The 18,030-nt window shown below is 36.5% G+C and overlaps 1 protein-coding gene across 1 annotated transcript in view; it reads left to right on the forward strand.

Annotated features, from left to right (window-relative positions):
* Positions 1 to 10,065: 10,065 nt before the first annotated feature.
* The window catches only part of CHIC1 (cysteine rich hydrophobic domain 1), a 57,683-nt gene continuing 49,718 nt past the window's right edge, over positions 10,066 to 18,030 (forward strand). Inside the window, exon 1 of the mRNA XM_001504969.7 lies at positions 10,066 to 13,626. Coding sequence (XP_001505019.4) covers positions 13,346 to 13,626 — 281 coding nt within the window. The 5' untranslated portion in view covers positions 10,066 to 13,345. The remainder of the gene's footprint in view (positions 13,627 to 18,030) is intronic.

The following is an 18,030-nucleotide window of genomic DNA, read 5'->3' on the forward strand; positions in this document are numbered from 1 at the left end:
AGCAGATTTCTCCTTGCAGGGCAGGAGAAAATGAGATCATATATTCAAAGAAAGAAGAAAACCATCAATCAAGAATACTTTACTCAGCAAAGTTGTCATTCAGAAACTAGGGTGAGATAAAGACTTTTCCAAACCAAATAAAGCTGAGGGAGTTCTTCACCATTAGTCCTGCCTTATGAGAAATGCTAAAAAAAAGAAAGTTCTTCAACCTGAAATGAAAGTATGTTAACTAGTACCATGAAAACATATGAAAATATACAAAACACTGGTAAAGGTAAGTATGTAGTCAGATTTAGAATACTGTAATACTGTAATACGGTGTTATGTTAGTAACTTAACTCTAGTATGAAGGTTAAAGACAAAAGTATTAAAAATAGCTATAGCAACACTAATATGTTAATGATAATATAAAAATGTAAATTGTTACATCAAAAAAATAAAATAAATAAATAAAACCACCAAGTAAACCAAAAGAGAGCATGAGTACCTATACTTATATCAGAAAAAAGAGATTTTAAGTCAAAAACTGTAAAAAAAAGAAAAAGAAGGTCATATAATAATAAAGGAGTCAGTTCATAAAGAGGATAGAACAATTGTAAATATAGATGCACCCAACATTAGACTACCTAAACATATTAAGCAAATACTAACATATCTGAAAGGAGAAACAGAAAGCAATACATTAATAGTAGAAAAACTCAATATGCCCCTTTCAACAATGAATATGCCATCCAAACAGAAAAACAACAAGAAAATGTTAGACTTGAACTATAGGCCAAATGGACCTAACACACATCTACAGAACATTCCATTCAATAGCAGCAGAATACACATTATCTCAAGGGCTCACAGAACATTCTCCAGGATAGTCCATGTATTATATTTAAGGAGACTGAAATCATACCAAGTATCTTTTCTGACCAAAATGATATAAAACTAGAAATCAAAGCAGGAGGAACACTGAAAAATTAACAAGTATGTGTAAGTTAACACACTCTTGAAAAACCAATGGGTCAAGAAGAAATCAAATAGAAATAAAAAGTTACCTTGAAACAAAATAAAATGGAAAGATAACATACCAAAACATACGGGATGCAGCAAAAGCAATGGTAAGAGTCAAGTTTATACTGATAAATGTCTACATTAAGAAAAAAGAAAGACCTCAAATAAACAACCTACAGAAACATACTCAGTTGTAAAAGGTTGAAAGTTTTCCTTCTAAGATCAGGAACAAGACAAGGGTGTCCATTCTCACCACTCCTATTCAACATAGTACTGGAAGTCCTAGCCAAACAAATTGTTTTAAGGCATTCAAATTGGAAAGAAAACGCTAAAATTATCTCTGTTTGCCAGTGACATGATCTTGTATATAGAAAATTCTAAAGAGTCCACCCAAAAATTGTTACAACTAATAAGAGAATTCAGTAAAGTTGCAGGATACAAAATCAACACACAAAAACAGTTGCCTTTTATACACTAAAATGAACTATCTGAAAAGAAATAAGGAAAACAATCCCATCTACAATAGCATCAAAAACAGTAATATACTTAGGAACAAACCTAACCAAGAAAGTGAAAGATCTCTACATGAAAAACTATAAGATATTGATGAAAGAAATTGAAGAAGACACGAATAAATTAAAAGATATTCCATGTTCATGAATCAAAAATAGAAAAAGCAATCCTAAAATTCATATGGAACCACAAAAGTCCCAAAATAGCCAAAGCAATCTTGAGAAAGAACAAAACTTAACACAATGAGCATTCCCATGTTCGTTGCAGCATTATTTACAATAGCCAAGATATGAAACAACCTAAGTGACCATCAACGAATGAATAGATAAAGAAGATGTGGTATATATATACACACACAATGGCATGGCATGGCATTTTATTCAGCCATGAGAAAGAAGGAAATCCTACCTTTGCAACAACATGGGTGGAACTCGAAGGCATTTTACACTAAGTGAAATAAATCAGAGAAAGGTAATTACTGTATGTTCTCACATATATGCAGATATAAAAAATCTGAACTCATAGAAACAGAGAGCATATTGGTGGTTGCCAGGAACTAGGGTTAATAGGCAGATGTTGGTCAAAGGGTACACACTCCCAGTTACAAATGAATAAGTTCTGGGGATCTAATGCACAGTATGATGACCATAATTAAGAATATTGTATTATATACCTGAATGTTGTGAAGAGAGTATATCTTAAATGTTAACACCCCTCCAAAACTGGTAATTATTTGAGGGAATGGAAGCATTAACTAACACTTTTGTGATAATCATTTTGTAATATATATGTGTATCAAATCATCACATTGTACACGTTTACATATGTAATACATCAATAATATACCAATAAAGCTGAAAAAATTAAAAGATCTCATATAAAAAACTAATTTTATAACTCAAGGAACTAGAAAAAGAAAACAAACTAAGCTCAGAATTAGCAGATGGAAGGAAATAATAAATGTAAGAGCAGAAATAAGAGAAATAGAGACTGGAAAAACAATAGAAAATATCAATAAAACTAAGAGTTGGCTTTTCAAAAAAATTAAATTTACAAAAGTTTAGTTTCACTAAGAAAAAAAGACTCAAACAGATAGTTATAAATAAGAGAGGAGACATTAAAATGATACCACAGAAATAGAACGGGTCATCAGAGACTGCTCTGAACAACTATACATTATACGTCATCAAATTGGATAACCTAGAACAAGTGTACAAATTCCTAGAAACATGCTACCAAATCATAAAGACCAAATCATAAAGAAACAGAAATCTGAACAGACAAATAATGAGTACGGAGATTGAATCAATTAACACAAACCTCCCAACAAAGTAAATCCCAAGAGCAGATGACTTCACTGATGAATTGTACCAAACATTTAAAAAATTAATGACCATCCTCTCAAATTCTTCCAACAAATTGAACAGAAGAGAAAACTTCCAAACTCATTTTATGAGGCCAGTATTACCTGATACCAAAACCAGGCAAGGACACTAGAAAAAAAGAAAATTGCAGGTCAATATCCCCGAATGAACATAGACGCATTATCCTCAAAAAAATATTAGCAATCCAAAATCACCAGCAAATTAAAAGGATCATCCAACATGATCAACTGGGATTTATTGCTTGGATGCACAGATGGTTCAACCGCAATATCAATAATTGTGATACCTCATTCACAGCATGAAAGATTAAAAGCTTTTTAATTGGTCTTAGCAGTATCTGTTTGAATATTGTGTCTCCCCAGGCAAGGGAAACAAAAGAAAAAATAAATAAATGGGATTACCTCAAACTAAAAAAGCTTCTGCACAGGAGAAGAAACCATCAACAAAGTGAAAAGGCAACCTATTAACTGGGAGAAAATATTTTCACACTATATATCTGATAAGGGGTTAATATCCAAAATATATAAGAAACTTATACAGCTCAATAGCAAAAACAAACAAATAATCTGATTAAAAAATGGGCAAAGGACCTGAGGAGACATTTTCCCAAAGAATATATACAAACGGCCAACAAATATATGAAAAGATACTCAACATCACTAATCAAAATCATATCACCTCACACCTGTTAGGATGGCTATTAGGAAACAATAAAAGATAACAAATGTTGGCGAGAATGTGGAGAAAAAGGAACCCTTGTATATTGTTAATGGGAATGTAAATTGCTACACCAATCATGGAAAACACTATAGAGGTTTCAAAAAACTAAAAATAAAACTACCATATGATCCAGTAATCCCTCTTCTGGATATACTCTCAAAGGAAATGAAACCAGTGCTTTAACAATAGCATCAAATACAATAAAATACCTAGTAATAAATTTAATCAAGGAGGTAAAAGATCTATGCAATGAAAACTACACGACTTTGCTGAAAGAAATCGAAGAAGACACAAACAAATGGAAGGACATCCTGTGTTCATGGATTGGAAGAGTTAATATTATTAATATGTCCACGCTACCCAAAGCCATCTATAGATTCAACACAATCTCTATCAAAATCCCAATGGCATTTTTCACAGAAATACAAAAAACAATCCTAAAATTTGTATGGAACCACAAAAGACTCCGAATAGCCACAGCAATAATGAGAAAGAAGAACAAAACGAGAGGAAATACATTTCCTCATTTCAAACTATACTACCAAGCTACAATAATTAAAACAGAATGGTAACGGCATAAAAATAGACACATAGACAAATGGAACAGAATAGAGAGCCCAAAATTAAACCCTCACATATGTGGTGAACTAATATTTGATAAGAGAACCAAGAACATACAATGGGGAAAGGATGGTCTCTTCAACAAATGGTGTTGGGAAAACTGGATAACCACATGCAGAAAAATGAAATTAGACCTCTATCTTACACCACCCACAAAAATTAATGTGAAATAGATTAAAGGGTTAAATATAAGACCTGAAAGCATAAAACTACTGGTAAGAAAACATAGGAAAGAATCTCCTTGACATTGGTCTTGGCAATGATTTTTCGGATTTGACACCAAAAGCACAAACAAAAGAAAAAATCAACAAGAGGGACTACATCAAACTTAAAAGCTTCTGCACCGCAAAGAAACAATCAACAAAATGAAAAGGCAACCTATGGAATAGGAGAAAATATTTGCAAACCATGTGCTGAATTAGGGGTTAATACCCAAAATTTATGAATAACTCATACAACTCAATAACAAAAAAACAAAAGATCTGATTTAAAAATGGGCAGAAGAGCTACACAGGCATTTTTCCAAAGACGACATCCAAAATGCCAACAGGTACATGGTAACATACTCAACATCACTAATCATCACAGAAATACAAATCAAAACCACAATGAGATATTACCTCACACCTGTAAGAATGGTCATCATCAAGGAAGCAAGAGATAAGTATTGGCAAGGATGTGGAGAAAAGGGACCACTTGTACACTGTTGGTGAGATTATGAACTGGTTCAGCCACTATGGAGAACAGTATGGCGGTTTCTCAAAAAATTAAAACTAGAACCACCATATGATTCAGCAATCCCACTTCTGGGTGTATATCCAAAGGAAATGAAAACAGGTTACTAAAGAGGTATATGCACTCCCATATTTATTGCAGCATTATTCACAATAGCCAAGATATGGAAACAACCCAAGTGTCTGTCAACAGATGAGTAGATAAAGATGTGGTATATATATATATATATACAATGTAATACCATTCAGCCACGAGAAAAAAGGGAATTCTGCCATTTGCAAAAACACATATGGACCTTGAAGACATTATGCTAAGTGAGATAAGTCAGACAAAGAAAGACAAATACCATACGATATCTCTTATACACGGAATCTCAAAAAACAAACTGAACTCAGAAAAACAGAGTGAAATGGTGGTTACCAGGGGCTAGGGGGTGGGAGAATGGAAGAGAAGTTGTTTAAGGGTACATACTTGCAACTAGTAGATAAATAAGTCCTGGAGATCTAATACACAGTACAGTGATTATAGACAACAACGCTGTGTTATAAGCATTAAACTTACTAAGAGACTAGATCTTAATTGTTCCCAACATTAGAAGAAATGATAATTATGTGGCACAACAGAAGCGTTACCTAATGCTATGATGGCAATCTTATAGCAATATAAATTTATCAAGTCAATACGTTGTACACCTTAAACTTACACAATGTTATATGTCAATTATATCTCAATAAAAAAGTTAATAAAATAAAGCAAAAGAATGAAAAAAAATGATGCAAACAGTATCAATAAGAGAGCTGGAGCGTCTACACTAATATAAAAATATAAACCAATATTTTTACTTGAGACAAAAAGGGATATTCTATAATGATGAAGAATCAATTCATCAGGAAAATATAATTATTATAAACATATGTCCACCTAACAAAGGAGGCTTATACTACATGAAGCAAAAACTAACAAAATGAACAAGAAATGGAAAATTCAACAATAATACTTGGAGATTTCAGTGACTCACTCTGAGTACCCAACAGCAAAGTGAGACAGAAAATCAACAAGGATATAGAAGACATGAACAGCACTAGAAGGTAGACCTAACTGACATTTTTATAACAATCCAACCAACAACAGCAGAATATACATTCTTTTCAAATGTACATGGAACTTTCTCAAAAATAAATGATATGGTAGGCCATAAAGCAAGACTCAGTAAATTTAAAAGTATTGATATCGTACAATTTATCTTCTCAAACCACACTGGAATTAAATTAGAAATTAACAACATAAGAAAATTTTGGAAACCTTCAAATATCAGGAAATTAAATAACACACTTCATAATAACCAATGGGTCAAAGAAAAATCACCAGGGAATTTAGAAAATCTTTTGGGCTGGATGCAAACAAAAACACAACATAGAAAAATTCATCAGATACAGCTAATACAGTCCTTAGAAGGAAATTTATAGGAGTAAATATCTATAACGTAGATGAAAGATCTCAAGGAATAACCTGTATTTCTGCCTTAAAAAAACTAGAAAAAGAAAAGCAAACTCAACCAAAAGCAATCAGAAGGAAGAAAATACTAAAGGTTACTGCAAAAATCAATAGAATGGATAACAGAAAAAAAAAAGTTAAAATCAGTCAAATCAACAGTGGGTTCTGTGCAAAGATAAACAAAATGGAAAAACCTGTAGCTGGACTGACCAAAAAAAAAAGAGAGAGAACACATAAATTACTAAAGTCATAATGAATGAGAGGATATCACTACCAACCTTACAAAAATTAAAAGGATTATAAGAGAATGCTATGGACAATTTTAGGTCAACAATTAAACAACTTATATGAAATAGATAAATTCCTGGAAAGACAAAAAGTACTGAAACTGACTTGAGCAGAAAGAGAAAATCTGAATAGACATCTGAATAGACATCAATCTCAACAAGAGATTGACTTAGTAATAAAAAAAAATTATCCATAATAAAAGTCCGGGCCTGGTGAATTCTTTCAAACATTTAAAGAAGAAAAATTACAGTTCTTCACAAATTCCCCCAGAAAACAGAGGAAAAGGGGAAAACTCCAGCCTATTCTAAGAGGCCAGCATTACCCTAATGCCAAAGTGAGATCGATATCAAAAGTAAAATAATATATATTTTATCCCTCATGAATATAGATGCAAAAATCTTAAATATTAAGAAACTGAATCCATCCACATATAAAAGTGATTATACACTAAGACCAAGTGGAATTATCCCAGGAATGAAAGGTTGAGTTAAGAACTGGAAATCAATTCATGTAATAAAATATTTGAGAGAATAAAGGACAAAAACTCCATGATCATTTCAATTGATGTGAAAAAGGCATCTGACAAAACCTGAGACCATTCCTGATTAAAAGAAAAAATTCCACAATCTACGAAACTTCCTCAACCTAATTAAGGACATTGCAAAATAAAAAAAACTACAGCTAACATCATACTTAATGGTGAAAGACTGAATCATTTTCCCTTGAGACTGGGAACAAGTCAAGGAATTCTGTACTCAACACTTCTGTTCAACATTGTAATGTAAATTCAAGGCCATGTAACCAAGCAGAAAAGACAGGAAAGAAGGAAGGCAGGGAGGGAGAGGGAGAAGAAAGAATGGAAGAAGAAAGGAAGGAAGGGAAAGAGAGAGAGAGACAGAGACAGAGATGAAGAGAGAGGAAGGGAGAAGGAGAAGCAAAAGGGAGAGAAAGAGGAGGGAGGGAGAGACAAGATCCAGATTAGAAAGGAATAGGTAAAACAGTGTTTATTCACAGATTACATGAATTTATATGTAAAAAAAATCCTAAGGATTTCACACACACACATCTATTAGAACTAATAAATGTGTTCAGTAAGGTGACAGGCTACACATCAATATAAAAAAATGTATTCCCATAAACTAACAATGTGTAATCCAAAAATGAAATTAAACAATTCCATTCATAATAGTATTCAAAAAAAAGTATTTAAGAATAAATTTAACAAAAGAATTGCAAGTTTTGTGCACTGAAAAGTACAAAACACTATTTAAGGAAATTAAAGAAGATCTAAACAAATGGAGAGATAACACATGTTCATGGATCAGAAGACTTAACATTGTTAAATTGGCAATATTCCCAAATTCATCTACAGATTCAATGTGATTCCAATCAAAATTCCAGCCGGCTTGTCTGGAAGTAATTGATGAGAGGACTCTAAAACTTATGTGAAAATATGAAAGACTCAAGGAGGCCAAAATAGTATTGAAAAAGAGCAAATGTGATGGACTTAGATGCTCCAATTTAAAAACTTACTACAAAGCTATAGTATTCAAGATGGTGTGGCACTGGCATGAAGATAGACATATAGATCAACTGAACAGAATTAAGAGTCCAGGAATAAATCCATACACTTACGGTTAATTGAGTTTCAACAAAGGTATCAAGGAAATTCAACAGAAAAAGGACAGTCTTCAACAAATGGTGCCATTCTGAATTAAATGGACAATTCAATAGCCACATGCAAAAATATGAGTTTAGACCCTTACTACATATCATACACAAAAATTAACTCAAAATGGATCATAGACCTAAAAAACTTTTAGAAGTAAACATAAGAGCAAATCTTCTGAACATTGTGTTAGGCAAAAATTTCTCACCAAAGGAACAAGCAATTTAAAAAAATTGATGAATTGGCTTTCATCAAAATTGAAAACTTTTTCAGTTCAAAAGACATCATTAATAGCATAAAAAGGAAAGTCACACACTGGGAGAAAATATGTGTACATTATATATGTGATAAAGGCCTTCCATGTAGAATATATAAAGGGTGCTTTATAACTCAATAATAAGTAAACAAATAACCAAACTTTTAAAAGGGCAAAAAATCTGTACATAAATGTTCATAACAGCCAAAATCTGGAAAAAAACCAGATGTCTTTCAGTGGGTGAATAGCTAAACAAACTATGGTACATCTCTACTGTGGAATAGTACACAGCCATAAAAAGAAATGAACCACTGATACACTCAATAACCTAGATGATTCTTAGAAGTATGCTGAGTGACAAAGGCCAATCCCTAAAGGTCACATACTGTATGATACGAGTTACATAACATCCTTGAAATTACAATTATAGATGCTAAACAGTTTAATGGTTGTGGGGGAAAGGGGCAAAATGGTTATCAAAGGATAACAGACGGGATTATGGTGATGTAACTGCTCTGCATCATGACTACAGTGGTGGTCCTATAAACCTACCCTGTGATAAAATTGTATAGAACTAAATGCACACACACACAAAGGAATACATGTATGTTTGTGGAAATCTGAGTAAGATGAGTGGATTGTATCAATGTCAAATTTGTGGTTGTGATAGTATATTACAATTATGCAAGATGTTACCATTGAGGGATACTGAGTAAACGGTAAACAGGACCTCTCTGTATTATTTTTTAAAGGATATATGAATATCTAATTATCTTGGGAAAAAAGCTTAATTTTAAAAATGGAGCCAAAGATTTGAATAGATTTTTCATCAGAGAAGGTACTCAAATGGCCAACAAGCACATGAAAAGATGTTCAACATCATTAGCCATTAGGGAAATGCAAAGTAAAACTACAATGTGATAGCACTTCATACTCACAAGAATAGGTATAAACAAAAAGATAGACGACAAATGTTGGAGAGGAAGTGGGGAAAATGGAACCCTCATACGTTGCTGGTGGGAATGTAAACTGATTCAGCCACTTTGGAAAACAGTTTGGTAATTTTCTTAAATTCAACATAGTCTTACCATATGACCCAGCAATTCCACTCATAGGTATATACCCTAGAGTAATTAAAACACATGTTCACACAGGACGTGTAGGTGAACTTTCACAGCAGCATTTTCGTAATATCCAAAAGGTAGAAGCAACACAAATGTCATCAATTGGTGAGTGGATTAAAAAAAATGCGGTATATCATTACAATGGCATACTATTCATCAATTAAAAGTAATGAAGTACTTATGCAAGACACAACATGGATGAACCTCAAAAACATTATGCTAAGCCAAAGAAGCTAGACACAAAAGACCACATATTGTATGATACAATTTATTTGAAATATCCAGAAAAGAAATCTATGGAAACAAAAAGTAGATTAATTATTGCCTGGGGCTAGGGGTGAGAATGGGGAATGACTGAAAATGGGGCAGTGATTGCTTTGAGTGTGGCAGAAATGTTCTAAAATTAGTTTGTGTTGCTATTTGTACAAGTTCGTAAATGTACTAAAATACTGAATCATATGCTTAAATAAATAAGTTGTTAAAGAAAGAAATCTGTCTTTTAAAAGTTACACTTCTTTTCTGCTGTTTTAAGGTTGAAAACCCCTCAGATGGTTAGACTTGTGATCTCTCGCCCCAGGTCCCTATCCATCAGACAGGAGAATTACCCCCATGCCCTGCTTAGCACATCAGACAGAAAGTTACATGGCCTGCTTTCTTCTCCATCTACTCCTAGCTTTACTATTCTTGATGGTTGCTAAAGTAACATTTAAAAATCATGTTGTTTCATAGCCAAGACATGGAAGCAACCCAAGTGCCCATCAACAGATGACTGGATAAAGAAGATGTGGTATATATATACAATGGAATACTACTCAGCTGTAAAACAGAACAAAATCGTCCCATTTGCAACAACATGGATGGACCTTGAGGGAATTATGTTAAGTGAAATAAGCTAGATAGAGAAGGACAATCTCTGTATGACTCCACTCATATGAGGAATTTAAAAATGTAGACAAAGAGAACAGATTAGTGGCTACCAGGGGAAAGATGGGGTGGGGGGTGGGCACAAAGGGTGAAGGGGTGCACCTACAACACGACTGACAGACAATACTGTACAACTGAAATTTCACACGATTGTAACCTATCATTAACTCAATAAAAATTTCTTTAAAAAATCATGTTGTTTCTTGTGTTTACTGACAAAATGTGTTTTTCTCAGCTTGCCCAATTCCAAATTCTCCTGTAGTTCAGCAAAACAAATTCTTTGGAATCATATATGCCTTTTCAGCACCCTGTATGTGCAGAAAAACAGACGAACAGATTTTACTATACTTGTGAGTTTCTCCAAGCACAGCACTTCCCTGAACTGCTCTGTCCTTTTGAGATCTAACTAAATGTCAGGGGCCTCTTTCCATTTTGACAGTGGAATTTCCCCCTCCCTCACTTTCCCTCTCATCTCCCATAGCCATTATTTCTTCACTTGTACCATAGTTCCAGTACCTCATTTACACTTAATCACAAAGTCCACCCCTGTACTCCTTTCCCTTTCTGTCCTTCAAATATCCCTTCCTAGCCTAATCCGGAGTGGTAGAAAGGAGAAGCTACCATTTAAGCAGTAGGCAGCAAAATACTTCCCTCCTAGACATTGACTTAGTGGACCTTTATGGATAACATATTTGGAAATTTTTTAGTATCGCCTATGGCTTTTTTGTTTTTTGAAAGAGAAGAACTGGTGCAGAATACTAATTTTAAGTCTAAGGTATATCACCCCCATAAATGACAGATGACACATTATTTATTAATACCCAAGAAAAGCAAATATATCATATATGTCTTGCCAGAAGGCTATCATAAAGTATTTTAAGTTCCATATTTAATTATAATTCCTGCCTAATAGATAAGTTGTCTATACTATAAAAGACTAGATTTTGTTGTTTATTGACAGTGTTACAACTTATTTTTAAAGTTCCTAAATAATCAAGCTTTTGAGTACAACAAAATTTTTTTTCTTTTAATAACACACTCCTTGATAATGATGATGGTTTGATCAGTGCCTCTTATAGAACTAATTTCTTCCTCCCTCAAACATCCTAAATGTTTTGTTTATACTATTATACTGCTAACGTAATGCTCATCCTAAATTAAAGTGTGGCTATGTCTGTTTCTCCAGTCTCGGTATCTAATTGGGATGCAGCTGTAGTGCAGCAGAAGGGACAATGAAGCTGATATTAGAATACCTGGATTACAGTATTTGTTTTATTGTTTAGCAGCTGTGTGACTTTACTGTCTTAATGATCCCTGAATTATGACACGGATTTTTGTGCTGCTGCCAAGTATGAAATAGTTTGAGATATGGATTGGACACTCAAAATATGTGATCTCTATAACATTTTGGTGGGCGTGGAGAAGATAAAATATTTGAAATGAAAAATTCTGGACAAAAAGTCACCATAGACCTTAATATATCACTTAAATTTCCTGCGACTCAGTTTTGCTATCTATAAAATAGACATGATGATGCTTACCTCACAGATTGTTTAAGGGTTAACTGAGAGACGTATTGTACATGAGTCAGTCTAGCTCAGTGTCTGGAAAATGGATGTTAATGTTTCCTTAGGTTGGAATGCTTCCTCCACTCCTTCCACCCCCCACAAAAAAAAAAAACCTCCAAATTCAAACAACTTTTAAGAAACAGTCCTAAAGACACTACTCTACAAAGCCTTTCCAAAGAACTTCAGGCAGTATCGCCCTTTGGTTAGGAGTATTGAGCTTTGGGAACCAGAAAAGACCCCCAAATTTAAAACTGGGTCTGCCATTCAGTAACTCCATGACCTTGGGCAAGTTTATCCTCTCTGCATCTAGGTCTTCCATCTGTAAAATTAGATCATCATGGGACATATCTCAGAGTTGTGAAGCATTAAATGAGATATGCATACAGGGCACACAGCACAGTCCCTGACACTTAGTAAGTCCTCTATAAGTATTACATAGTAGGAGTACTAGAAGTAGTAAATAGAAAGCTTCCTCCTCAGTAAAATGTTAACAAAAATGCCTCCGAGGGTGTGGCAAAGTTGTGATGCAAAGGTCTTTTAAACTCTAATGCTGAACAAACACAAGGGATTGGTATATACCTTTAGATATTTGGGGCAAAGTTCTAACTTCACTTTTATAGAATATGTTTTCCCTGCACTTGGGGGAGGGGTAATAACATCCACTATGAATTTATAGGAAATAAAAACAGAAGATACGTCCCCCGCACACAAGCAGCAAAATGCCAAAGAGCAGTGCTAACATCTGCAACCGCAGACCGGACCTCGACAATTCCCTGGAGTTCACCTCTAACGCCCCCCGTCTCTTAGAGCCGCGCAAGCGTACACTGATTTTGCTCTTCTCTCCCTCGTGCCCCCGCCTCCAGCCCCCCACCTCCCCCCACCCACCACCGCCCCCCCCCGTTCTGTCTCAACACGCAGGCGCATCTCCTCAAATCCTGTCCCTACCCCGGTCCTCTTTCTCTTCATTTTGTTCCCCCTCCTCTCCCAGCACCTCAGCAGGTTCAAACTCTTCTCCGTGAGGGTGGAGGCGATCGAGAGGTCACGTGATGAGCATCCTGCTGCCCAACATGGCGGAGTTCGACACCATCTCGGAACTGGAGGAGGAGGAGGAAGAAGCGGCAACGTCGTCGTCGTCGCCGTCGTCGTCTTCTGTATCGGGGCCCGACGATGACGAGGAAGATGAGGAGGAGGAGGAGGAAGAAGAGGAGGAGGAGGAAGAAGAAGAGGAGGAGGAGACGCCGCCCCCGCCTCGGGTAGTGAGCGAGGAGCATCTGCGGAGATATGCCCCCGACCCCGTATTGGTGCGGGGCGCCGGCCACATCACTGTGTAAGCGAGAGGGGGCTATGGGGTTTGAAAAGGCTGAGATTTGGCGACAGAGGAATGAGAAGATGATGGAGGGGCCTTTGCAGTGGGGGAGGGCTGACTGAGGCATACAGTTAGGAAAGGACACCGGTCTGAATGGACGAGCCGAGGGAGATGGGTGTAAAGGAAGAGGAGAATGCAAATGTGATGCACCAACGCCAGGTAAAGAATGAGTACAGGGCCGGGAAGTTAGGGGTTTGGGAGCCAGAGAGACTGGAATAGGGATGAATCTCCTTGCTTCTGTGTATGCTGGCAAGTGAATAGTCTTTAAACTGCATGATGTACCAGAGGATTCTTTGCTGCTACGATTGGTGTCTAGTGGAACAGGGTGACTGCTGTGACATGTGACAAGACCTAGGCTTGGAATTCTTCAAAACAGAAACATGATATATTTTGTAAATAATGTTATAGAATATCCACCCACACACATATTCCTCCATCCATTCTTCCTCTCTAATCCTTATATGAATGAACGCAGTAATCGTTTCCATGTGTTGATCACTCTTCACTCTAACATTCCTTAAATATCACACAATTAGAGATTCAGGAGGAGAGACAGCTATGAAAAATAGGAAGAGCAATGGATTGAGGGTGAGGGCTCTTGGATGTTAGTGCAAGTTTTGCTTCTTACTAGCCCTTTGACCTTGGTCAGGTTACTTCCCATTTCTGGGCCTTGATTTCTCCATCTGTAAAACGAGGGGTTTGAGGTAGATGGTTTCTAAAGCCTTTCAGCTCTGAGATAATTTAAGATACCTCCAGGAGATTTTGTATGCCCAATACTAAATATGCAAACATTAAATATATATATGGAAATTAGTCCCTCAGGAGCTGAGGATGATTTCTTGAAAACCTATGCAGAAGGACATTTTTAAAAATTGAAATCTTGGATCATGTTTGAGAAAATAAAAGGAGGTGGGACCTCACAGCATAGTAGTTGCAAAGCAAAAGAAAATTTTAATGATTCTCTGCGCTTTGAGGAGTGCTTTCTCATTTTTTATGTGCTTGGGCTGTAAGTGCTTGGAAGTTTGAGTATTGTGTCATGTTCATCCTCTTAACTATGCTATCTTTTACTGCATTTTCAAAATAGGGCTATTTTTTCCTATCAAATCATGCTGCCTCTAATTTTGATAATGGCTCACCTAGCCTCTTTGCCTTTCAATTGAGTTCATAGTATCTGAAATCATATAATATGCACCCCCCCCCCCATGATGTTAGCTTTTAATTTTAACACGTTGAGTATTTTTATTGTAGTATACTTTTGTGATCTTGGCATAAAATATATGAAGAAAGATTTTTAAATTGTGGAAGGGTTTGGGGAGATTGTTAGACCTGCTTTTTGGTTCAGCAATTTTAACACAATTTTTCTTGGGCCAAGAATTTTGCAGATAGTCTCCAATGTTCAGATGCCACTTACTGCACTGTTTTACTCCATTCATTTCATCGCTAGGGAGACACTTAATTACTCAAACTAATTATGATTCTGGCATCAAAGTTTGCTTTCATGCAGATTATTTCACATGACTGAACAGAAAAAGGTTTTTTATTCCAGTCCAGAACTTTATATTCCAACATGCCTCCCCCTCATTATTTTCTAAAATTCAGAAAACAGAGAAGGAGCAAGGAAACAGAAATTAAGTTCCCCCAAACTTATTTGTAGTTCCATTCTACTCTTTACACAATCGTGGTGAAGTACTTACTAACCTATTTTCAATTAAAAGCACAACACTGACACTTGCCATGCCCAGGGCCTTGTGATAGGTGTAATATTCCTTCCAGCTTAAAAATTCTGGAATTAGGAGTGTGAAGAAGTGGTGCTGGTAGTAATTGTTGGTATTAATTGAAGCCAAAACCTGAAAAGCAGCAAACCAGTACTTGAATCGCTAATTAACCTATATAGTTTGGAAAACTATTTAGTTCCGCTGCACACATTCTCTTACCTAGAAAACACATTTGATGTTAAATGTCTGAGATTTGGAAAAAAAATTACAGTTTAGGAGAAGGTTTTACTGGATCTGAGAAACTGGTCTTTCTGTGGTAGTAAGACCTTCCTTATATCCAGTAAAGTAAGATCCTTGTGAAATAGTTAATCTAATTATGAGACATCTAAAATATCAGCTTCAGTTTAATTTTTTTTCTGGTATGGAAGTGTTAGAGTTGCCCTATCTGAATGAAATATTTCTTATTCTCTCCCACCCCTTATTTTTTCCTTTCTTTGTGCAGTCGTCTATTCTATAGAGGACTTCGTTTCTTTTCAAAGTTTAAAATTTGAGAACCATCATCTCAAACTCTCTATCTTAAACCCAACATTTTCTCTCCCCACGTTGGCTGTGCATTCCAGTTGCCCCATGTCTGACCCTGGTACCACCATTCTAATCTTCCAGGGTAATATTTCAAATCCTTGAGTCATTTTAACTCTTCCTTCTCCTCGAATTGTCCTATGCCAGCCTGTCCCAGGATTATGTGATCATACCTTTTGAAATACCTATTTGATTTTTCATTTTTTCCATTTCTCCTGGCACCACTCTAGTTTGTGTTGCCATCGTCTTCTGCTTGAATTGTTGCCACAGTCTGCCACCTCTCCCCTCTCCATTTTATCCAGCAAGCTTGTGCCAAACTAATTTTCTTAAAACACAGTTTAATCATGTCACTTTCCAGCTGAAAAACCTGCATTGGATCTTTTTTTTAAAAGATTTTATTTTTCCTTTTTCTCCCAAAGCCCCCCAGTAATTAGTTGTATATTTTTAGTTGTGGGTCCTTCTAGTTGTGGCATGTGGGACGCCGCCTCAGCATGGCTTGATGAGCGGTGCCATGTTGGCGCCCAGGATCCAAACTGGCAAAACCCTGGGCCGTCGAAGCAGAGAGCGCGAATTCAACCACTCGGCCACGGGGCCAGCCCCTGCACTGGATCTTAATTAGGTCTGAATTCCTGTGCTCTCTTCCTCCAACATCAGAGGTCAAGGAATCCCTCCTCTGGTCCAAAGCTCACCCCTCCACTTTTGCCTTCCATACCCTTCTCTTCCAGCCTCCTCCCAGGTCTGCTCCATCAGGCAAACCCTGTCTCTAATATTACCTCTCGCTACCTCTCTACTGGATCAGCCTGTAAACATATCCAGAGTCTCTCTTAATTGTTTAAAAGCAAAAGCCTTCCTAGACCTATGTTCCCCCTTAGCTACTGTCTAATCTCTCTCCCTTCCTTCTCCAAATTTTTTTAAAGTAGCTGTATCCACCATATCTTTTTCCTCTTCACCCCTCTGTAATCTGGATTCTGCTACCATGACCACAGATAAACTGGCCTCATAAGATCAGTATGACCCACTTATTGCTAAATTAGTGGGCATCTTTCATTCTCTATCTTTCTGGTTCTCTCTGCTGCATATGATGCTTATAATGACTCTGTTCTTCTTGGAGGTTTCTACTCCACGGGTCACAAACACACAGGCGTTCAGAGGCAAAACAGGTCACAGAAAATGGTGCAGTCTGAGTAATGATGGAGACTTAGTTGAACTGGAAGGTATATGTTTTGTCTAGAGGTATTCAAATTCTGTTTTTAAAGAACATTTTGCTGGCCCCACAAACCTAGGAATTTCTTGGTGACTTCACTCTCCTGGTCCTCCTTGTATTCTTCTGGCTGTTCCTTAACTGTCTCATTCTGGGCTTTTCTTCCTCTCTTGCCCCTTGAATAACAGTGATCTCCAGGGTTTTGTTCTCAGCCCACTGTTCTTCTCATTCCCTCCTCTCCCTGTGTGGACTCATCTTGACTCTCATGGTTTCAGTTATCTGATGTCTCACAAATATGTATCTCTGCGCCAGTCTCTGCTCAGACTCTTATCTGGGCTTCCTCACCTGATGGCCCACCACCATCTTAAATTCAATGTATTCAAAACAGAACTCATTCCCCGCTTACACAGACCCTCAAACTCCCATCCCAACCCCTCAAAAAAATCCCTCCTCTTTCTGGATTCTCCATCTTAGTTAAATGTATCTCCACCTATCCCGTTATTCATCCTTGGCCCCTGTTTCCCACTCACACCTCTCAAAGCTGAGTAATCAGCAAGTATTAACAACACGTGACCTAAAAATTTCTTATTTTCCTCTCTACCGCCACTTCCCTGTTTCAGGCCCTTTCACCACACTAACTAGTTGTCTTGCCTTCATCCTTGTCACCTTCACATCCGTCCCCCAGCCTGCTGCTAGATTGAATCGCCACTTTTCTGCTTAAGACTATTCTATGGTTTTCCTTTCACCTGCAGGATAGAGTCTAAGCTCCTTAACATGGCGTATAGAACGGGACTCTTCCTATCTATCAGCCTAATCTCCTGACATTTACCCTTGCTGATTATATTTTCCTGTTCATAGCATGCTGCTTCT

Source organism: Equus caballus, chromosome X, assembly GCF_041296265.1.
Source record: "Equus caballus isolate H_3958 breed thoroughbred chromosome X, TB-T2T, whole genome shotgun sequence".
NCBI classification, from domain to species: domain Eukaryota; kingdom Metazoa; phylum Chordata; class Mammalia; order Perissodactyla; family Equidae; genus Equus; species Equus caballus.